This window comes from Macrosteles quadrilineatus, unplaced genomic scaffold (assembly GCF_028750875.1).
Source record: "Macrosteles quadrilineatus isolate MER2022 unplaced genomic scaffold, UCM_ALF_1.0 Scaffold_4__1_contigs__length_99947679, whole genome shotgun sequence".
NCBI classification, from domain to species: Eukaryota; Metazoa; Arthropoda; class Insecta; order Hemiptera; family Cicadellidae; genus Macrosteles; species Macrosteles quadrilineatus.
In genome coordinates this window covers 39,216,198-39,241,439 of record NW_026542597.1, presented here as the reverse complement: position 1 = coordinate 39,241,439, position 25,242 = coordinate 39,216,198, and the positions used below count along the sequence as shown (strand labels likewise).

The window sequence follows — 25,242 nt, the reverse complement described above, 5'->3', positions numbered from 1 at the left end:
TCAATGTGAGGTTAAAATTAAGGTTGACTAATATTGGTTAGTTAAGATTGAAATGCTGAAATAAACTGCAATCTGACTTGACTGCGGTCACTTGGACATAAAAACAACTGTTTGAACATGTAACAGTAAATGTTCTGATTTTAAAGATGCCAAAGACAATACGTGATTTGAAATGCATTACCACACAAACATAAACTGCACAAAAAAATGGACTTGAAACTGGCTTTGATGTGTTGAAACTTAATGTTTTACATAGAAACAAGCCAAAAGCAGCACATAAGCCTCTTACCTTGACGTGGATGTGTTTGAAGATGTACAAAGCCCCTTAACATTTATAATTACAACTCTGATGAAACTTAAACCTGACCACCGATGCATGAAGTTTGTACAAATGAAAATGTTTGAGTTTGGTGTTGAAAATAATTGTCTAACTTTTCACCATATAATTAATAATTTCAATTTGTATTACTTTTTCTATTCACCAACTCTCTCCTAACTATAAGTTTAATTTAATTTACAATGAATTATGTAAAATATGTAAAAAAGCAAAAGGAGCCAAAACCAACATTTACTAAGCAATGACAAAAATTCTTAATGTAATAAGCTCCAACAAATGATTTGGTTGTATTTACATATTTTATAAATAAAATACCAAAGTTAATACTAAGTTTTGTTTGGTATGAGTTGAGCGATTAAGTTCTAAAACTAATTAGCCTATTTTCTCCTCTCACTTAACATTATTTTTTTTTATTTTTAAAACCTTTGTGCAGTATTTACGTGAAATCAAAAGTATGATCAAAAGTATTATACGTAATAATGGAACTTGAAAATGTTGTCTCAACACTATAATAACTGATGATTTCAAAAGTATCCAATGAATAATGCAGTTAGCCCTCTAAATAAAATCTTGTTACGGTGTACTGCGATTTATTATATTTTTTACATAAAATTTACAAAAATGTGTATTTTCTGCTCCCAATATATCTGAATACACTCACATGACTACAATTTATCTTCTCTTCCGACACAAACTAAACATTCTATCAGCAATAAAACGTTAACCAAGGCACAGTTTGCTTTAACTACACAAGGCTGGGTGAGATATATACAAGTGGAAACATTGTCGGAACTATCGCATTACCTTGCAGCTGCCTGTTAATCAGTGCTGTAATGCCAGGACCGTCGCCCGTCTTCTTCACAATCAGCATCGGCTTGTCGTCAGTTTCGTCCATGTTGGCGAGATGTCCGTTGTGCGAGTTGGTTGCCGACATAGTCTCGCTCACCTAGGATCAAAACAAAAATTCAGTTATTATTCCAGGTTATTAAACCTGTGATAACTATGAACCATTCAGTTGACGGTACAATTTTTTAAAATGTCAAAAACATATTTTTGTGTTGAACATTGTTTAGTTGAAAGGGCTATAAATAAAAATTTTGTTTTCCCCCCAAAATCAATATTATAACTAAGGACTAAGGAGCAAGTTGGTCGCACTCATATTAGTACTTATACGGAGACAAAATAAATCAGTGTTAACTTTAAACATTGGATAAACGGTTAAGCTGTCATCTGGCACCTAAGGTCTAACCAAAAAAAGTATATTTTCATCTTCAGGATTTATTTTTACAGTATTTTGACTGTTACAGAAAGATTTATACTGCATCCAAAAAATGCCTAACGAATATAGTTTGAAGTGGACTTTAAAAGGAAATCAGCATTTAAAAGCTCTTATGATAATATTATATAGGTTTAACGTTTTTGACACACAATTAGAAATATGAGGTTAATTTTTCCTCTCTGGTACTGTTCAAATGAAGTATTTAATAAAAGAGGTAATTATTAAGCAATAATATACAAAACTACACACAAAAATGATGTTTAACTAAATTTTGCGGGATATAAAAATCTTTCTAACGAAAATTTGTTTAATTATAAACAAAAACTATGATTTTTTCTCAAAATTCTGTTTAACCTATTCAAAAGAAGGCGTAAAACTGAATTGACTTAGTATTAAATTTATGTAACAGTAAATATGAGTATTAAAGATAGTTGTTAGAAAGCTGTGAAAGCAGTGGTTAGTCAATTGTTGCTCTGGAAAGCACAAGTGTAAAAGCTGTGAAAATATGAAACTGCATCACTAATGTTAAAATTTAGCAATAAATGGTACATACTTAATCTTAATTTGTTAGTTGTATGTAATTATTGAATTCAGCTTTCAGATGCAATAGTGTCATTAAATAGTTTTCGTTTTCAATAAAAAATATTGCAACTAAACAACTTAAAAAAACCACTGTCTTTTTTATTACAGTAGAGTAAAAAAAAACCACATCTAGGGAAATTTATGGCTATAGCTAGTACTATAGCCTTCTCTAATACAAGGCCGCAGTAAGACAAAAGTGGCAACGCCGCAGCCCCGGCCTACTGAAACAGCTGCTGCATTAATTCATAATGGAGTGTCTGCTCAATGTTTGTGTCAACATGTTTGTTTTTATTACTGTTATTACTATAGCAATATAGGCCGGTAGGTGCAATGGTGCAATGTTGCCACACACCAGCGCAAGGGTCTTGTATTGGAAGAGGCCATGCTAAAAGGTGGAGATTTTATTTTTATAAAATTGTAGAGTTTATGTAAATTTGTTTTAAATATATTTCTTAGGGTCACTATCTACAAAATAATATTGTGCTCTTGAAAATCTAGTAATGTTTTTTGGACATATGCACTGGATTATACTACAAAGACAATTTATCTAGGAGGTTGGATTACTCGGCCAACATTGATTGACAAATCTCGCTCTTTGTGTGGATCGTGTTGTTGAACTGGCAAAAATATTGGATAACAGGTGCCTAGCAGGAACCTGTCTTTGGAGACATTGTAGATTGCTTGTTGCGGATTGAATTTTAGTTTTCCCCTGGAAATGGATTGCTGCAACACATCTGAATCGACCGATATTTCTGCAAGTTTAACGACACATTTGTCTCTTGAAAACCAAGATTTAAAAGACAATAATTTAAAACCTCCAGTTCTATCGTTTTTACTGGTGAGATTTCTAATGTATATACTGAAATAGAGCATAAAAATTACCACAATTAAAAAATCCTAATACGAAAACAAAAACACCAAGATTTGTAAACTGGCCACGTTAATTATTTGTAGAAACATGTTGCAATAGGGTAATAAAACAAAAAACAGTATATCCAAAACGTCGAGTTGCAATCACAATCTCAGATACGAGCACATAAAAATATTAAAAATTAAATTTAAAAAAAAGTTAAGAATCAATATGCACAAGAATGTTTTGAAGGTGTAAAAGATTAAAAAATTAACCTTGTTCTTTGAAACGGGGTCAACAAGCCACAAGATGTCACAGAAAGTAAAGGGATTAGTTGAAACTAACTTATTGCTAGGAAACCGTTTAAAACGGGGGTTTTAGTGCAAAAGGGTTAAAGTAAAGGTACAAGAAACAGTGCCAAAATGCATCTGGTTAAGGAAGAGAAACAGCAAAAAACTTTACGCAGACCTCGCTAAAACTTGGAGAAGCTAGGACGGGCATCTGCAAGCAAACCAAAACACGTCATGCAAATTTGATTTTCGGACAATTTTGTACATGGTAAAAGATTTTAATACCTTAATATGCTATCATATTATGTCTATCATAGAAAGACTGTTCTAGGAATAACTCAGTACTAACCCAATCTGGACCAAACTATGAGACTGGTTGAATACAAATAGCCTGAATTCTGACCAGTAAAATCAGCACAGTGAAATATTTAAATCAGCTTTTCAGTCAGTCGGTTCTCTTCACTTATTTTTAATTTTGAGATTAGTATTCAAATACCCCCGTCGCAGCAAACCTGCATACTAAGCGAATTTCCATTTACCCGGCTTGATTTCTACTAAAATATTCCCTATAAATTTTCAGATTTATTTCCATTTTTAAATAACATTAATTTTAGTGAGTAGTTAGGTTTGTGTTACGGGAAGATGTTGAGGTGTGTTTTTTCAATTGAAATATTGATAGCTTAGTATGAAATAAACCAAATTTGATTAAAATATATCCATAAACAAGCAAACTAGAACAGTTTATTTATTCTCCATAAGAATAACATGGGAATTTTAAATTTACAATTTTTTAAATTTTCTCCGTAGTCAATGAACATTAAAAAACACTTCAATATACTAAATTATTTGTTTTTTTAAGCTCTTCAAAATGGTCTAGAGAGAAATTTAGAAATTTAAAGTTTTTAGGGTCAAAAATGAGAAAAACCCATTTTTACCCCATAAAACCTCCCATAAACCCCTGATCCCATGGTCCGATTATGCTGGTTCGCGAACTCGTTCGAATAAATGTAGGTTTACACGTTTGTACCAAATTTCATCAAAATCGGATCAATTTTGCTCGAGTTATCGCGCTAACGGACACATATATAAATATATATATATATATATAAATATATATATATATATATATATATGAATTTGAACGGATGGTGTTTTTGGCCTCTGGGGACCTCAAAACGAAAAAGTAAATCGGTCCCGGGTCTAGGTCTTACCATGAGACCTACGGTAATAGCTTATTCCCTATATGGGAAATTCGCTAAAAACAAATATGTGTTTGAATAGATGAGGAACATACTGATGAGGAACTTATTTGTGTGTAAAGAATAAATAGCCTAAGAAATAAAAATGCATCATCTAGCTGGAAACAAAGGAAAAACCATTTCAGTATAACTGCATCCAACGCCAGTAGTATGATAGAATAAGGATTTAGCGACCAATCTATGTTGGCACAAATATTTAGTAACAGAGCAATTAATAGTTGATGATAATGAATCATTAAAAAGGTTTATACAAAGAATTAAACGTTTAAAACTAAGAGCAGAAACAGGAAGTACAGGCCTAAGCATTTGCTGGAACAATAATTAGCTGCAATCTGATATTTTTACAAGCTTTATTTCAAATGATGGTGGTAATAGAACATAGCATGCTGTCTTGAGCTATTAAATCATAACTACTGGCTCAAAAATACTGTATGAACTTTTCAATAACATTTTAACTCAAGATTTTCTCAACAACAGTCCATGCTTTTAAAAATAAGATTACCACCGCTACATAAGATATCATTGGCTGCTAATGTATGCTCTAACAAGATCTCGTATCAATAAAGTAAGCTATTCCAAATATGACACCAACCAACACTATATTCTTTAGATTTCCCTCAACAATTCAAATGGTCACCAATCTCCATGAGAGAATTAGTCTCGCCTTAGTAGCTATCTGATAATGAATAGGGGATATATTGGTTATGAGGGGAGACAATTTTTCACCAGGTACAAATTGAGTTCTGTGATTAGGATGTTGAGGAAAAGAGGTCAACTTCAATTGAAATCCATTGCCAATTGATGGATGTATATGAGGAAAGTGAACAGACATAAAGACTTTGCGTACATGGCTTAAGGGTTTGCAAAAGGCTGTACATTTGCACGATAAGGGTAGTAGTGAGCGTCCATCAATATCCATCGAGACAGTGATTAAGGTTGAGGAATCTTCTCTTGCGGTTGGTGTGTTTAAGACTTGTTGTCCTTGGTAGTCTCAGAGAAGTCCCCATTAGTACACTGCTTTCAGTAAAAATTAACCAAACTTAAGTTACTTCCTCAAATAATACCATAGTTGTACATCAAACCAAAGTTGGCCTACACCATGAAACCTTTGTATATGCCTCAATGCCTCCCAATGCTTACGACCATTTTACAACTTTTTTCATCCCTTTTCTTAAGTAGGCTATTTTCCTTTGTCCAAACACCATCTTCCGCTCATGTCCGTCAACTGGCAACATTAATGTGAGTCGTCTGCTCAGACATCAGTAATCCAATCACAGAATGTGATTCATACTTGATACTCCTCATAGCCAAGAACTATAGGCTACTGCGTTCAAACTGATTTTGTCGCATAAAGGCGGTGACTGGCTAGAATAAAGTAGTGGGGAAGGAAAAAAATCACCTGTGTCAGATTTGAACTAGCTCACTTCCTTGCAACAAGAGCTTATTGAAAACCTTAATTTATAGAAAGTTCTAATAGTAAATAAAAAGCTGCAAATGTCTTAAAAATGTTAATAGTTGTTAGTATTTGGAAAAAATCAAACAAACTGTATGCCCAAGGGAGGAACAAAATGTTTTTACCAAAGTAAACACTTTGCCTTGCTTAAAAGTATAAATGTATCATTACCTGCATGAGCTTCTTGACAACGTCTCGACCAAGAATATGGTCAAAGACTGCTTGGAGGAACTGGTCTGTGATGATGGACAACTTGAGCTTGTCTCTGTGCCACAGCAAAACACGAGAGTCTTCCATAGCAGTCACAGACACCTGTCACACCAACATATTTTGGTTAAACATAATTTTCTTCTTTACCATGCTATTTCTGTGGTCCTGATAAAAATCTCTGATTTAGAATGTTTTTATATAAGAATCAGTGACAAGAAGACACCTGCTAAAGACTACCTACATTTGAGAAACATAGTTTAGTATTTTATGGTGAAGATGAGTCAAGGATGAGTAATAAATGAATGAGACAGCTTTGTTACTTTAAAAAATCATCTTGTTCTTTAACCAGTAGGCCTATAATTAAATAAGCCACAACGATCAAGAAGAGCTGGGTCCAGTTTTGAACCATCAAAAAAGATTCAGACTTCTCTCAGGATTAAACTAGCAACCTTCTGGTTACCAGGAGGGCACTATATCATTGTCATTATCAATTGCAATGGGGACGCCAGCGAGGTGCGTATTTTAACCCAGATATGAGTAAATAATGAGTGTAGAATGAATGCTGTGAGATGATCTTTGTAGCTTTGTTACTGACTACTCAGATACCCAGCTGTGTAGGAGGAACGGAAGGGAACAAATGGGGAAACAAACCTGGAAGTACTCGTCGGTGGAGACTCCAAACCACTCGGGGGAGTCGAGGAACTGGTGAGGGAACACGATGTGTAACGCTCGACCATTCTGTGACACCACCAATCTGTGAACAGAACGTCAGAATTATTGCACTTAAGTTTATTAATCAAAGATATTGATGATATATAACAGTTTTGAAATATATAAAAAATAAAGTCAAACAATACGCAGTGAAAAAGTTTAACCATTATTTTGCTGGTGGTATTAGTAGTAAAGAAGTAAGTAGCAAAAATAGCAACAAAAATACTATTTTTATACTCCTTTCCATGTTACTTTGCAGTAAAGAACGACCCTAAGCCATGCATTTTAAATGACAATCGCAGTGACTCTAGCCGATCAAAAAACATTTACTTATTTTGATGATTATAAGAGCAAATAATAATCTAACACATGTATCAATTAGTTGTTGTATCACTCATTGTTGACAATGATTTTGGTGGACACAACCTTGGTCAGTCATTGGTTGAAGGTCTTCTTTACCAGCAGAGCGGAAAATAAAATTTCCTAACACAGTGACTGTAATTATCTGTACTCTATCTAATGTAATACTAAATTTAAAGGTTCCAAAAGGACAATATATAATAATAAAAAAAGTTATTATATATTGGCCTTTTTGAACCTTACAATTTAGCTGAAGATGGTGTTTTAACACCGAAACATGTCCATACAATGAAATATGAAGTAAACAAAATTTCAAAATTTCATTAATATATGTCCATACACAAGCAAGCTACAACACTGTATTTATTCTCCATAAGAATAGCATAGTAATTTTAAATTTACATTACTTGGCGATTTTTCCGTAACCGTTAGGCATGCAACAATGCTTCAATATACTAAATTAATTTTTTTTGAGCTCTAAAAAATGGTTCAGAAAGAAATTGCAAAACTTTATGTTTTCAGGGTGAAAAATTAGAAAAACCCATTTTTACCCCATAAAACCCCCCATAAACCCCTGTTCCCATAGTCCGACCATGCTGGTTCGCGAACTCGTTCGAATAAATTTAGGTTTACACGTTTATACTAAATTTCATCAAAATCGGATCATTTTTGCTCGAGTTATCGCGCTAACGGACACATATATAAATATAAATATATATATATATAATGAATATTTAAGTAAATAAGTACAAATACATTTAATGTATTTTGAAGTTTGATAATAGACTTATGTCCGAAACATGTCACTTCTTTTTATAAAATATAATATTCAGGGTGCTCAGTTGTACTTATTTACTTAAATATTCAATATATCAGTAGCCCTATCACGTTAACACCTAAATTAAAATATATATATAAATATATGAATTTGAACGGATGGTGTTTTTTGCCTCTGGGGACCTCAAAACGAAAAACTAAATCGGTCCCGGGTCCAGGTCTTACCAAGAGAACTACGGTAATAGCTTATTCCCTATATGGGAAATTCGCTAAAAAAACAATATAGACTGCAATTGTCAACTTAAAAACTAAATTAAGCTAAAGTCTTTCAAAATGGTATCCAATCGGTGGATGTTGAAATTGTGACTCCATTAAAGCTGACTTTCCCAGATTAAGGAATCAATTTGGAAAGCAATCATTGAGGGACTCATCAATAACCTGAAGATAATCTCATAATTGAAGAGAGGATTTGTTCGTTAGACAAACAAGTCTAGCCATGGCACAAATTCCATGGTAATAAATGTCATTGAATGGAAATCAAATAATAGCATACTTAAGCCGACAGTTAGCTAGTTTGGAAAATTTTAGCTTTTAAGTTCTTGCCTTAATCTTTATTATCGTTACATAAATTCTTATTGTCATCTCTGTATATAATCAAAATGGAAATAAAGTAATACTTAAGCCAATAGCTGGCTACTTTGGAATATTCTAGCTTTCCAGTTTCATGTAATGAAGAAGCCTTCATCTTTATTATTGTTTCATGAATTCTTATTGTCATCTCTTTATCTATATAGTACCAGGGGACCGAGCCTCGCTCGGTTGTGGTGGGTTTAACAGTTAAAATTATATCACGATCAGAAACATTTTATTATTTACAAAAATAGTTTTATTACAAACCAAAAACATATAACCGCTTACAGCCGCGTTCAAACAGCTGTGGCACCTGAGGGATTAGGAGACTCCAAGGGTTTCCAAGGATGTTTCAAACGACCCCATTTTCTACCTGCCAGATTTCTGGATCAGTTTGGATGTTAATGAACTACCCTCTGACCGCAGATCAGTTCAGACACACGTCGTGTGCATACATGACGCGCCAGACGGTCCCAATCGTGAATATCCAAAATCCGCTGACACGGCGATTTTAGAGGTTTGAGGAATAATTGCAGTGCGCAGACGTTCTTCCAAACGTCGAGCAGCTATTTGTGGACACTCAAGTTAATTGACCTGTTGTTTATTTTGCACGGCCATAAGATCTTAAACAATTTCTCTTCTTTTATTCTTCGATGCGTGACTTGACCGACGTTTTGAGGCATTTGGTGAGATGTATGAGCTGGTTAGAACTGGCTCGGTTGTAGACGAGGAGATAAACTTTGTTTCCTGAGGATCGATTGTAGCTTCTCTCCCTTTCGGATTATTTATTTTCGCTTCAGAGGTCTTCTGTGTTTCATTATTAATTTTGTAACTAAACCTTGAAAACATTTAACAGTAATATGTATGTAAACCAATGAATATAAAAAATAACTATTCTTAAAACGTTTAGTCCAAACTAACCAAAAAAGTTATTTTTATTTACACGCAAAAAGTACTGTAACCAATTTAAAACTTTGTTTCTCATCAGGAGGGGTTTTTTTTTTTAAATACAATAGTTTTTTTAGCATTTTGATAGTCACGTTTCATATTGGCAGTAAATCTCACAAAAAAATACACTTATAACAAATGTGAAGAAATTTGATCACTAGATAATTTTTGAACCCATTACCTTATTGCTAGCTTATTAATAAGGATTCTTGATAGCAAAAGATACAGTTTTATCTCTATTTCCTAACTATTTTTTTAACTATTGAATGAAACCTCTATTTCTAGATTTGGATGATAAACCCACATTTCAAATCTTAGTTTCCAATCCTAAAGTTCACAGTAATATCCAAGTAAGTGAAGGAAAACAGAGAATCGATTTAAGACTGATTGGAATGACCTGAATACGAGAAACTTGGCAGTAAACACCTACAAACTCATTAAACAACCAACACCGATCAACAGGATTCAACTGATTACTTTACTTGATGAGTTCTCCACAAGATTTTATTACAAACTGGCTTCCTTTGCTGCCAATGGCTACATGAAAGCTGCTTCGTCTTTAATATTCACCTCTTCTTAAAAAATGATAGCCAATAAGTTTTTCAATAAGTTGTAGATATGACAACGTAAAAAAATAATTACTAGACTATGGAATAATTAATTTATAATTTAAAACCAAGAAGCTTTTGGTGATTTTTTCGGGGGTCGATCATAGTTGTTATCCGTTCTCGGCTTCGCCTCGCCTGTAAACTAATATTAGATCTCTCAAATTAATTAAAATTTCATTCACATACAGCTGATAAAAATAGTTAAAAGACTTTTTCAAACAAGTTATAGGTTTGTTAAGTTATTAGTGTTCCCATTGGTGACAGACAAGCTATATGATGTTACATTAGGTACGTTACAGTAGTAATAAGATTGTGTTAAACACATGCCTCAAAGCAATACAATATCTTCTTTCATTCTGGACACCTTTGTTAATCACGAGTTGAAATTGTGTTATTAACTAAAATATTAGCCTATCTAGTAAGACACAAGGAAAACTTATTTTTATTTTTGTTAACCATGAATTAATTTTTTACCACTCTTGTAATATATCTAAACTTATTAAAGGAGTAAGAAGTCACAATTGTGGTTTGAAAACTTTATGACCACAATACCAACCAATTTCAGAATCTGGGCTAGAGCCATAACAGTTGCATTTAATCTGAAACTCTGCAGATACTAATCCCATAGTTACAATGCAAGCAAGTTTACTGGCCTTAACTGCTGGGAACCACAAGTAATACAGCTTTACCTTCCAATCTACATGAATATCACATCACTTTTCATAAACACTAAACCAGGACAGAATGGTTAGGAGAAACAAATGGGAAGGTGGTAAATTAAACTTTATCTTGATTACCAGTATTCTTTTTTTATTCAACACAAGTAGTAAAATTTTTCTATTGATGAAATAACTATTTAAGACTACGGTAACATCCTAAAAATGAGTTATGGTTCAAAGTTTTCTGTAATGTGAAAAGTTTGCGGAAAAAGTTATTTAAAAACGTAGCATATCAGGTTTTTTCAAATGAGTTTTTTTTTAGATTGAGGACCATAATTTTCTATATTTCTGCCATTCAAATACAGTATTGCCACTTACTAAGGTCTTTCCCTACCCCCAAATAACAGGAACCAGCAAAACCCCTCAATTTCCTAGGGTATATATCGCTCTGCCCTTGCACACATTGCGAAAGATAAACGTTAAATGTAAATAGTCGACTGATATTTTTGTGTTTCGTTTGTGAAATTTTTACACACCTTTTCAGGAAAGATTTTGTTAATTTATTAATACTGTAAATTTATTTCAAATATTTTCTTACGCTCCCAACTTTTTGTCCAAGACTGTGTGTAAATAAATACACATAAAGGATCCTGGTAAAGAAATACTTTAGATTCATGCTAAAAGTAGGAAACTATTTCTACAACCATAATTATTTTTGGTACTTTAAATCACCAAATCTGGATCAATAATTTAATAAATAAGGTAATCTGCAACAAATTAAGCTTAATATAAAGAAAAATTGAGAATGTTCCTATTCCTAGCAAACTATTTCATCTTGGTAATATCTTGAAAATAATCACTAGTAAAAAAAACTGTTATGGTTATAACAGTTTATATTAGAAATACAAGAATAAGAGTTGTTGATAGCTTATATTTAAATTTCCCGTGCCCACACAGATTTTTGTCTGAAAAGTATGTTTTGAAAGATGAGATTACAACGGTATTATTTTTTATCAAAACTAACTAATCAAATGGTGTATTGTTGTGAGAGATTCCCAAAAATCGAATAGAACTGTTTGTTCTTGATAGACAGATCTACAGTTTGATAATGGCTCCAACCCAGTAGGTGACATTACAGTAATTTGTGATATATGGCATTAGAACCTAGACTTGCACACCATGAGTCTCATATCCTTAACACCAGACCAGCCATTCCCTAGCATAACATGTAATAATATGTATTCAAATAACAACACTTTTTGTGTTGGCAACATTTCATTATCTATAAAGACAAAATTATTGTAACAGCGAAATGTCAGTGAAGCTGTGGGGCCATTCAACTTATGTGAAGAGAGTCCAAACTAAAAAACTCCAAGGATTCTAGCTGGCAAAGCACCTTTTTCAAGGAATTCCAGATTCTCCCAGTTACAAATTTGTATATTTTGAAATGTCTTTGTAGAATTAAGGCAAACAGAAGTGGTTATCAAACTTAAGGAATCAATATTATACAAGAAATAGTTTAAACCTAGATGTATCTAGGTGTAGACTATCAAAGTCTCTAAACTGCTTCCCAGACCCAGTATGGTTTAAATATTGCCTTCCAGCAAGTCTGAAAACGATTCCAAAAAAACTTTCCAGCAGAGGATCAAGTCTTGATTGTTGGACAACCTCTGCTTGCTATGTTAATGTACATCATTTTTTGTGATGACAACATTATTTGTGCGATGACAACATGATTAGTGTTGGCATTATTTGTGATGCCACTATTATATTTGATGACAACATTGTTTGTAAAGACAACATTGATGTAACAACAATGTTCACCTAACATTATGTGATGGCAACATTAAAATGAAATGACAACACGTGACGACAATATTATTTGCGATCACAAAATTATTTGTGATGACAACGGGAGACAAAAGCCCGAGCTCCCGTGAGCAGAGCAGCGAACAGATGAAAGCGGTGCTCTGCTTTTAATAAAGACTGTACAGTCGCTTTTCTCTTACTGCAAAAAATCTTACATTTATTACTTTTGTCAAGTTTAAAAACATTAGTTTCGTTCCAGAATACATTATTGCAATTGCATTAAACAGTTTAGTAGATTCAAAAATACTCGTCTAAAATAACTAACAATTTACAAAATATGATTATTGTAAGTAAATTATGTAATAACAAATTTTTATTTTGGGCATATTAACATCAATGTGCCAAATAAATAAATTTTAAAAACCTGTTAACGGAAATCAAACATCATCCAATTCAAGAACTATGACAGTATGCACTGTGTTAAATAATAAGTAATAATAGCAAATGTAAGAATAATAATAGGAAATAATAAGTAAATAATAAGAAATCTAGATAAAAATTAAATAACTAACCAGTTAAATAACACATGTTTATATCAATTCAAAGCTCTAATAATAATAGAAATCAAATACAATTCCTATTCTAATGAAAATAACGTGGATGAACAAAATACATTAAGCTAAGTCTTTTCCATTGCCGGGGCTGAATAAATGAAATTAGTCTAGCCTAATAAACATTATTTGCAACAAATAAAATTGTATTATCTACATATTACAAACTGAAATTATTTTTTGGTCAGCCACTCCGTAACAACCTAATACAATTGCAAATTCGTTTGATATCTTAAGAAACTATGCATCTAATATGAAACTAAAACTGTTGGGAAAACATTGACCATACCGCAAGACACCAACATTTTGCCAAAACTATAATGGCTGTATTCTCATTGAAAAATCCTCCGGGTAATCAGACTCAAAGTAAATCCTTGGAACACATTAAATCCAAAAGTTTGTTTAACTTTCCAAATTAGTTTATGTTAAAAGTCGAAGATTTTACATTTTACCACCTGATAGGAGAGTGGGCAGATAAGCCGCGGATGATCAATAATTCATCTTACGAGGAGTGGATCAAAGGCTCGAGTACGACAATGATCACCCTCAGCTACAGGTGTCAAACCTTATTGACTTTTAAGAGCCTCGTCCACAAGGGCACTCAAATCATCCCACGTAAAGCCCACTTCTAGTCAGGCTACTTGAAAAATCTACACGAATAATGGCTCAGACAACACTTGACAAATGATTATGTTGATTACAGTGAGTAACAACAGTATGTATAAAAGTAGTAAATTATTGTTAGAATTCGACTCACTGGGGAACATAAAAAGATTATTTTAGAGTTTAAAGTATACTATAGATTTTTGCGAGGGAAGTTCTCTTATAGAGAAGACTATACTCATAAGACTTATGGTTTGTAATTTTCTAAAAGTGGTAGGTTTGTAGCTGAATCTTTCAAAATTAAAGTTTATGTTTGAGAGTTACCTCCAGTTTCCCATCGATCTCAATAACTTATCCTTTATAACTGTCAATTAAAAAGAAGATTGAGGTATTTTCTTCTAAAACATAATTACCGGTACATCTAGTTTAAAATTTAAAAACTCAATTATGTGTCTTTACTCTCAGTTAAAATGGGATTCCAGTTTCTAGTTTAACTTTAAGTGCTTAAACAGCTTACAGCAAACTTTAAAGTTTGTTTACTTACATTATCCTTTAACTAAAACATTTTCCTTCTGAGTAAAAAGCTATATTTCTTTTATTACAGTATTGCAGTAGTTTTCACTAAATATTATTATGTTCTGCTCACTTATAAGGTTGACAATCTACCAGTAAACCTATTTTGAAGAATTGAACACAAAAAAAAGTATAAAGGGTAGAATAGGAATTGTAATAATGTCCTTACAATGTGAGTAGAGATTCTGATTCCCTGGTTTGATAGTAGTTGTGTGTCTTAATCAAGTGTTCATGTCACAGAGAGATATGCACCACAAGATCTTAGAGGTAATTTTAATGTGTTACTCGTGATATTTGCTTACTCCCATACAACTTATCGTGTTTTCCATTAATGTTAAACATACTGTATGTTTATTCGCGAATGTGTTTTGAAAATATGATTCATGCCCTCAATGATGAAAAAACATGTTTAAGGAATAATTTATAAGGGAAGGAAAATATGCGTCAGTACAGATTCTCTCTACTTACTTTGATCTCCCAAATAAAATTCAGAATACAATTTCTGTTTGACACTAAATCAGTCTTTTTCAAAAATATTAATCTGTCTTAAATTTGCATATAAAAATACCAAATATCTCTAAACCTAGTTATCCCAGTGCTTAACCAACGTACTTCATATTATAATATCCGATATTTCAATTTTGATGTTCAATGATGAACTTCAGAAGTTAAAAAGTAAGCTTCATATAAAGTTGTAAAATATACTTATCGTGTTTTAGTGATTAATTCAAATAGTCAATAACCTGTTTCCCACACAATAACAAGTGTTGTAAAAGTTGAAGAAAGTTTTTACAGTCAACATGTTTTGTAATTTTCTTGAATTACCCAAGTCCCTGAAACAGAGAGTATTGAATGTGACAGCCACTAACAATATCCAGACAATACTCCAGCAATGTCTACAATATCAAAGACTACCGAGCTCAGTTGATTCCCTCTCCCTGTGATTCATGATCACTCCAGGCCGGGAAGATCCAGACCCGGATCATGGTAATGTGTCACATTTGAATGCCATCATCCAGGATTTGCTACATGCATTATGCATTTTTCAGCATTCGTAACTTGGTAAAGATTCAATATTTGCCACATAGCAATCATTTTTATGTTTATTTAGTTTTAAAGTATATTAGAGGTCGTCCAGTGGTCGAAAACTCGACCAAAAATATGTAATGTACACTCTATTTTCACCCCACACTTTAAAGAAAACATGTGATTGGAATTTCTTTCATTGTTTTTATTTTATGTTTACATTTATTTGTTACTAGATGTACCCGCGGGCTTTGCTCCGCTTAACTTCATAAGTATTCGCATGGCTCAATCACGTCCTGGTTGAAGTTCGTTCGCTACGCTCACTCACCTTCAGGTTGGAAATCGTTCGCTGCGCTCACTTGTTTTCAGGTTGGCTCGTTCGCTACGCTTACTCGCCTCAAGGTTAATGTTCGTTCGCTACGCTCACTCACCTTTTGGTTGCAAATTAGCTGTTGTCATAGATTTAAAAAAGTCATCCCTTTTATTGTTTATAATACAGTACTTTGATAAAGGTTTTTATGTTTTAATATTTAACATTGGAGAATTTAAACGTTGTTAAGTGCACAGGTGTGCTGCGATTGGGGTTTAATACATTTGTACTTATTCAAAAGTAAAATAGTTTTCTGTGCTGCAATCTGTAGAAACACTGTGGCACTATTTTAAATCATGACTAATGCCATCTAATGCTAATACAGAATGTTGTGATTATTCAAACCTACAAAACAGTTGGTGAAAGTAAACATCTGATTTTAAATTATATTTATTTGTAAACATTGTAGATCAAAAAGTCTGTCATTGGCCCACTTAAAACCCTCTGGGGCAGAGCCCTTTTGACGGATCTGCACCAAACTTCACTCGAACCATCCTTGAAAGATGCTTAATAATGCCTGAAAGTTTCATTACAATCTGTCGAGCGGTTTCGGAGTCCATAACGTATATACACACACACACACACATACATACATAGTTCCTCTTTTATAGATATAGATTTCGTCCCCAGCATGGAACCCATAAGGCCCATGTTATTTTTTTATTTTTAATTCATTTTTTTTGTTTATAAGTCTATTCTAATTTATAAAGGTATTCTGCACATCTACAGGCAAATATCTTTCTAACAGTATGCGTGGATTTCCCCTGCGATGGACACGAGCTGAGAAAAAAGGTTTTAAAGAAACATGGTTGCCTATTAATATATAGATAGATAGATTGTCACGATTCATCATACACTGACATTATACATGTACGATTCGACGAACTTACTTTACGTAATTTATTAAAGAAAAATAACTTTACGTTAATTAATACAATATTTTAATTAAACTCTGGGTTTGTGCACGTTTTATTGTTAGTGGAATTGATTTTAGTGAAATCTAAACTAAATCACCTCATTAACAGTGATGCACATTGTGTACATATTTTAAGCTCAAAATTAATGCAAGATTGAGTGAAGAATGGAGTCAGTTCTATTGTGTAGCTGTGTTACCAAGATCAGCTGTGTTACCAAGATCAGCCGTGTTACCAAGATCAGCTGTGTTACCAAGATCAGCCGTGTTACCAAGATCAGCCGTGTTACCAAGATCAGCCGTGTTACCAAGATCAGCTGTGTTACCAAGATCAGCTGTGTTACCAAGATCAGCCGTGTTACCAAGATCAGCTGTGTTACCAAGATCAGCCGTGTTACCAAGATCAGCCGTGTTACCAAGATCAGCTGTGTTACCAAGATCAGCCGTGTTACCAAGATCAGCCGTGTTACCAAGATCAGCCGTGTTACCAAGATCAGCTGTGTTACCAAGATCAGCCGTGTTACCAAGATCAGCTGTGTTACCAAGATCAGCTGTGTTACCAAGATCAGCCGTGTTACCAAGATCAGCCGTGTTACCAAGATCAGCTGTGTTACCAAGATCAGCCGTGTTACCAAGATCAGCTGTGTTACCAAGATCAGCCGTGTTACCAAGATCAGTTGTGTTACCAAGATCAGCTGTGTTACCAAGATCAGCCGTGTTACCAAGATCAGCTGTGTTACCAAGATCAGCCGTGTTACCAAGATCAGCTGTGTTACCAAGATCAGCTGTGTTACCAAGATCAGCTGTGTTACCAAGATCAGCCGTGTTACCAAGATCAGCCGTGTTACCAAGATCAGCTGTGTTACCAAGATCAGTTGTGTTACCAAGATCAGCTGTTTCTTTAGCCAGGATAATTTATTTAAAGACCAATGATCAGGAACAGCTGCGTCGATCCATCTATTAACCTCATATGGTGTACCTAAAGGTGTGCTTTTAACAAAACACAGTTGCAGCAACCGTCGGACACGCAATGAATCATATGACTGAACAGGTATAAAGTTCATTATTGATGATGGTGAGTTAACATTCTATCACAGATTATTGCTGACATTTTCCATCAGATTTTGTTTGTAATCGTGGAAAAATGTCCAAAATAATATGTTAGTTAATGAATAGGTTGTTTTCCAATTTATTTTAAAAATACATTGAATTTTGTATTTGAATTTACTATAGAAAACTACATCCTGGGATAAGAGAAAATCATTTTTTGTCTGTAATTAAACATATTCACCCTATAAAAAGTGGTCATACATTAACTTAAAAACTAAATTATGTGTTATTATGTTTGTGTTATTCTGACCTTCTAACTGCGGAATTTAAACTTGTTGGAAATGGAAAGCATCTTAATAATATGTCTAATGACAAATTGGAATAGTGTCTCATTCTTATAAAGATAAAAACTTTTAATTTCATGGAGGGCACTTGAACTGATCGCCTATAAGTTTTATGTTTACAAACTTTTTATTTACAGTTTCTATTACATCTAAGATCGTAATAAGGTCATTCATTTCCTCTTGTAGATATAAATATTCTGCATTATCGAGATAGGGTATTTGATAACATGCAAAATGAAGGTTATAAATTATTAACAACTTCTGTTCTTAGCTTCGATAGAAGTATTGAAAATTCGATAGTCAATTTACTACAAACTTTATATTACTTAGACGAAATAACAAACTACCGGCATAATATTTTATCATTTATGCTGAGTAGCGACAAAACACCTGAATTTTAATTTTGATATTTTACTTCAACACTGAGCCAAAAGATTCTCTCCGCTTCCCCAAGGGTATGCTTCAAACACGTTACACTTCCATTTCCTCGGCTATTTCACACTTTGACAGTAATGTTTGTGACAGAGTTATTTATCTTATTGGTGATGCTTTTTACAGACATGAATTGTGAATCTTTCTTACTGTATATTGCTTCTTGAAACCCCCATCTAATTTGTTACCGCAAAGTTAAAACAATAAATGATAAAACTACGACCAGAGTTAATTTTGACAATTGGAACTTGATTAATGTCAATGAATACAAAGCACTATAGTGGTTTATAATTTGTCGATTTTTTAGAAATTTTGTAACTTAAGTCAGATTTTAGTTCCTAGAACTATTTATTAATTTAATTTTACTCATTTGTAGCCTTATTTAATTTTTAGGCTATGAGGTTAGGATGAATTGGGGCTAAGATATGTATTTAGCAAGGTTTTGAAAAAAACTTTTAGAAACCACTTTTAGGCCGAAATTATACTACATTAATTATATTATCCAAATGTTTTCAGTATTGAGAGATCTCATATATAGACACATTTCTCATGATCTAAAAAACCTCTGACATTATTTTTTTGTTTTCTTGGTAAATGTATAGAAGTTAAAAATACATGTCCTCTAAACCAGCGTGTCTCTGCATTTTCATTTTAAGAAATTATAATGACTAGCAGGATTTGAACCCAGCAGGGCAAGGTTTGATACTTTACCATACTAAACCAACCAAACGCTCCACCAAATAATGTGAGAGTTATTAATACAAAACTTAATACGTTTTATCAAACATTTAACAGACTTTAAAAGAAGATCTTGTGATTGCAATGTAAATGAGTTCATCTTGTAGAGCAAATAAAATCTAAAACAGAGTTTTTAATTAACTTCTCATTAACACCGATGTTTCCGCAGATTACTTGAGCTTTTCTCCATTGTTTAGCTCCATTTAACCTTTACGTTTGCGCTTTGTTCGTCTAAATGCTTTGAAGCTAGGCAATTCACCTTAACATTCTACAGTATAAAACGTTTTACACTGCCTTTATATATAGTTTTGAAAGTCAATTTGTTTGTGAAATCTTTCCTAGCTGAGATAATCAAAAGTTGTTTACTTAAACACTTAAAATAAGTTTTACATAATCGTCAATCATAAATCTATGACTAGATTGGCCACTATGACTGAGTGGTAGCTAAATATTTTCTATTATTATCAGGATTAATACAAAGAATATACATTTGTAGTGGACTCAAAATATATTTCAATTATGCACGCAATATATAAGGCAATTGACATGTAAAATACATTTAAAACAGATTTGTCGTGAATTAAAATATTTGTTTGACTATTCCTAAGAGTACTTTTTAGAGTCTAACAAAATGAAATACTGTACATACAAAAAAACTGATGATAAAGAGTCAAAAAACAAGTTACAAATATAAAATTCAATTATTAAATTTTATTTTTATTTTGATATAAAATATCCTCACACTGCCAAATGCAACTTTAAATTCCAATAATTAAAGTTACTAATAATCTTATAGTGTCCAAGAAAAAATATGACCTTATCCGTAATAAAAGCAGCTTTTTACGTCCTACAAACTTTCCATTTCAATATGTTTCTCTTAAAAATCTTGTGAAACTAAGACGTGGTTGGGTCATAACAGATGACTTGTGCTTAAGTTGAAGCTAAAGTAAAATGGTCTCTTATCATCTCACTCCATTTTCATCAGCGTAAGTAACATTTTTGAAGTAATTTCTTGCAAATAAAGATTGTATGCCCACAGGCTAAAAAAAATAATGGTAAAAACTGAAAATATTTTAGAGGTACATACGACAAGTTGGGGCTGCGATCCCACTAATATAGCTGGCTTTTCCACTTCATCGGCCTAGAAATATTAAACGTTCTAACTAAACCATGAAAAACGTGTGTCTCCTGTATTTTAACTCTGACGCCATGTAGGGTTACTTGGTTACTTTACTTGATAGGTTGTATTATTATTTAGATTTTTCAACAATATATATGAAGTGTTTTTTAGCAAGATTTTAGTTTCTTTGCCGAACAAACTAGGCAATAATGTAGATTTTACGTTGTGTTTGCATAGATATTGGATGCACACATTTACTTTTGCTTGATCAAAGGTTGTAGAGATTAAATAAGTCTCCATGATTTCTAATAATTTGAATATAAAGGTGATGAACCAAAATTGATTACAATTTTTAAACAATTATTTAAGTTTAAACTCTCTCTTTCTATGAAATGTTTATAACTCAAACTAACATAACAAAGGTGAGTATATAAAGTAGCGTGGGTAGCCTGAAATGAGGTGTAGGATTATCACTATGGCAATGCTAAACCGCGTGGGTGTGCGTGAGATTGTGTTACTGTAACTACTGTCTTGTGTGCGTAGTGAAAGTAGTTACATCATTGTATCTACCATTCCAGTCCAGGATCTATACCAGGGCGTTGTACCACACAACTGACCGGTTTTGTTGGATAACATTGCGGAGAAATAACAATGAGCTGTATCGGTTATGTGGTTGAAGTTTAAAAAGTTTGATAGGATGTAGATTTATTTTGACTCTTGCAAAGACTTCAATTTGTAATTTTTTATATTTTAATTTTATTAAGTTTAATTTACTAGTTACAGTAAAGTATGTAAAAATTTGTGTTTTAATTTGTTTAACTAGCTGACGGATCTATACAATACTGTATATCTTTTATGCTAATATTGATTTTTTAAGTACGAATTGACCTTCTAATGTATCCAATTCTTTGCAAACCTCGAGCCCATATTCTAAATTTTTATTTTTATTCTTTTCTTTTTCTTATTGGACAAAGTATAAAAAAAAACTTTAGTATTTTTTTCCAAATCCTTGCAAAAATTATGCATTGTGCTAACATTTAAGCTTAAACACCATCTCAGGTTTATTTACACTATAAAAACTATCCTTTCCATGACCTGGAAGCACCAGCATCAGAGAGGTAAATACTTTTAATGGAGGACCTTGTCTCTATTCCAGACCTGATCTAATTTGGTCTAATCAAAAGAGATTGAACTGAAGCCTGAGGAAATGAATTCCATCAGCAAATGAAGACTTTATTGACCAACCCTAAACCAAAGTGTTTGAAATTATATCAATTTATTCTTACAATTTGTTTACTATTGCAAACATTACTTTACCATAACCTATTATTGTTGTCTGTGTATGCTATTTATTATATACATTAACAGAATGTTTATTTTGAAAATATATAAATCATCACACCATTCTGTCTTGGACAAAGCAAATTTGTAAATAGAACTTATAAATGGGTGGATTTAAGATTATGCAAATAAAAGGGTTTCATGGGGTTTGTGTGAATCAAAGCCATCCTGTTAATAATGTTTAAACAAATTCAGGGAAAATCAAATAAAAAAACCTTGACTTTACATGATTGGTAAAGTAGTTGAGAATTCCCTTGGCACACCACTTTTTCCCTTTTAAAAAGCCACAAATGAGCTATGCTTTCACTTAGTATTGGCTCAAAAACGAGTTCATGACACTTCAGAAAAGGGTACTAAATTACAGGAAATTTGCTTATCATAAAGAAGATAATTTTCCAAGAGGAATTTTCAAGGATCTTGTGAAGACTTTTTAGGATAAAACTGTTTAAGAAGTATAAACAAATACTTGAGGGGCTTTGTATTGTAGCTGGTTAAAGCCAGAGGATGACTTCAATCATTGTTTAGTAAGTGTTAAATTATAAAATTTTTGAAAACAAGGTGAACGATAATTTGTTTCATCTGGCAAAACACAACAGTTTTCCAAGGGATATTGACATTTAGCAAGGGAGATAGAGAGAGAGGGAGCTAACACAATATTTATTTTAAAAGCAATTGAGCACCAAGAAAAGTGTTTTGTGTACCTCACAACACAAATAATCACTGTATGACCTGAATATTTATACAGCCATTACAATTACAGTACGGTATCTTGTTTCCCGTTCTAAGTTTTAGAGTTAATTTTTAAGATTTCAGTGTTTCTAAATTTATTGACAACTATGACTAAACGTGAAATTAAGGTGTAAAATTATTCATTTTTCCCTACATAATATTGTAGTTTTGTCCGAATGTAAATTACATTTTTGAGCTTCATAATTCATATTTTAGATTAATCGCTTGACAATAACTCCCATGTTAATTCCGCCATTGGGTTTACAATTTGACATACTGGAAGCCTACATGAAAGAGTTGGTATTCCAAACCGACACAAGAAGAAAACAATTTGAATGCGGTTATGCCTTGCAAGCGATATACGCCTATTACGAATCCTTTATATTACTGTATTGCGTTATTTATTTACATCACACATTTAAAAAGCAATATTAACGTGCCTGTGCATGGGCTGATATTTTCAACTAAATAAGAGACCACTTCAACACTCTGGTCTGTTCCCTGGACCGTGAGACTCGATACCATTTAGAACTGCCCCATTTACTGCAGCGCACTTAACTAGCAAACTGTACTCAATTCTAAATAGATACCAAAACTTTAATTGTAGCCAAAATATCCAACTCTGTACGACCACAGGTTGTTGGACAGTAGTCTCTAATATAGTAATTTATAAGTTTAAATGTAGTCTCTTTGTAGAAATTTGCTACAAATTTATAGCATAAGTTTGAAATTGCAAAAAATAGATCAAGAAAAGAATGTTTAAAATTTTATTACATTTTCTATGAGCGTTTTAATCACACTTTCAATTTTGTATGTTGCTAAATTAATCCTGATTACTGCCGTATGGGTTATGGACCTAAGCCATTTAGAAATAGTGCTATTATAATTAATTGTCTTTTCCACCAGGAGAATTTGATAGTAACGAGACTACAAGGTTTGGACTGTTCTGGACAAAATCGTGAAAAATTCCATTGCCATTAAAATACACCAAATAAACCAACTTGATGTGGTCCAAACTGTAATTTTGGATCACTGTTAATATTAATGTTTGTTTTATGATGAAATATTTGTGTATGTGGGAAACACGTTCCGAACTTTTAATAAATGATTTTCCATTTCAGACGTTTTCAAAACAGCAAAAACTTTCTTAGACAAATTTATTATTGAGACTATTAAAATCCTTAGAGGTAAAAAAATTAGGTAGTAAAAAGGTAAAAATGTATGAAAGTTAATGAGTTAATGTTGTTGTTTGTGTGAGGTAGAGTTTATGTACGTTGAGTTGTGAGTTGTATGTTGAGTTGTTGAGTTGTTGCAACAACATAACAAATCTTGCAATGTGTTGGCGTATTGGACTTCAGTGGAGAGGGAGAGTTTCAATCCCCGAGTAATGAAAAGACATTTAAGGGGTTAGGACCACTTTCCCTAAAAGCGTGTAATGTTCACTCTTAGAACATGCTACTGTGTTTGAAAAAAAAATTGAATTTGCAAACTAATCACCTGATCAATATTCTACAGTAAGCTGTAGAGTGTGTTCCGCTTCACAGGGTCATCTCCTACCATTAACTCATCTCCGGTATGTGTCGGAGGGAGAGAGGAGAGAGGAGAGAGAGAGTGATTGACGGGGGAGAGAGGGAGGGGTTGAAATTACAGCCCTGAATACTTAATCCAGATACAAGCCGGGTGCAGCAGGAATCGCCACAGGTTTCCACAGATCCACAAATCTGTCCTACTTTGATTGTGGACTTAACGTCTATCTGTGGGCCTTCTTGAATTTATATTTTTTCTCAAGGATTTGACAAATCCAAGCTCACTAAATAAGGTGGTGTTGTTTCGTATGTTGTAATAGGTAAAATTTATCATAAATGTATCATAAATTTGTCCCAGTTATATGCTTCTAACATGATTAAATTAATCAATAAACTATGATAAAACAAGGAAGATAATGAAAAATAAATAATATCGATGTATCATTGACAATATCAAATAGGTAGTAAATTCCAAGAAATTTAAAATATCAACAGTTTTGCAGAAACAAAATCTGTGACAAAAGGTTTAGAACCAATAAGTATTTGTAAAATTGTTGTTATAACGCCAAATTTTCTTCATAGTGCTTGCAGCATGTGTTTTAAATAAAACCTTACAATAATTAAATTCGATGAATTCTAGTTTTGTTTTCAATGGGTTTTTTTTCAGTTTTTACAACAGAAATTTTATTTTCCACAAGAAGTTGTAATAAAAGATAAACAACATTTTTTAAAGCCACGTTTACTCTGAAGTTTGCAAAAAAAATTTAGACTTTTGTTAAAAACACAGCTGTCATTTAACATTTTTAAACTATTGTTGTAATCTTTGCTGAAACGCGCCTTTGATGTTATAAACTAAATAAATGCTACAAACTGGATATGTTCAAAACTGAAGAAGTAGGCTGGAGTTTGTAAAAATGTAATTGAATGTAGGCCTAGTATTTAGGCCTACACAGTCAAATATGAATCATTTTCTCAAAACTGCATTAACTTTATTAACAATATAACAATAAAAACAATTTGTTGTAGATATAAATTAAAACATCTTTAAGCAGTGGAGATTATAACCCTTAAAAGAAGTACACTTTGCCAGCACTTTACTAGATT

At 32.7% G+C, this 25,242-nt stretch overlaps 1 protein-coding gene across 6 annotated transcripts in view; it reads right to left on the bottom strand.

The window, feature by feature from the left end:
• Window positions 1-25,242, bottom strand: part of LOC128991542 (blood vessel epicardial substance-like) — a 90,097-nt gene that overhangs the window by 13,761 nt on the left and 51,094 nt on the right. For all 6 annotated transcript variants that reach the window (XM_054414518.1, XM_054414523.1, XM_054414520.1 and 3 more), the window contains exons 4-6: window positions 6,912-7,014; window positions 6,222-6,362; window positions 1,142-1,283 (exon numbers count right to left, since the gene is read on the bottom strand). In XM_054414518.1, the coding sequence (XP_054270493.1) occupies window positions 1,142-1,283; window positions 6,222-6,362; window positions 6,912-7,014 (386 nt within the window). The remainder of the gene's footprint in view (window positions 1-1,141; window positions 1,284-6,221; window positions 6,363-6,911; window positions 7,015-25,242) is intronic.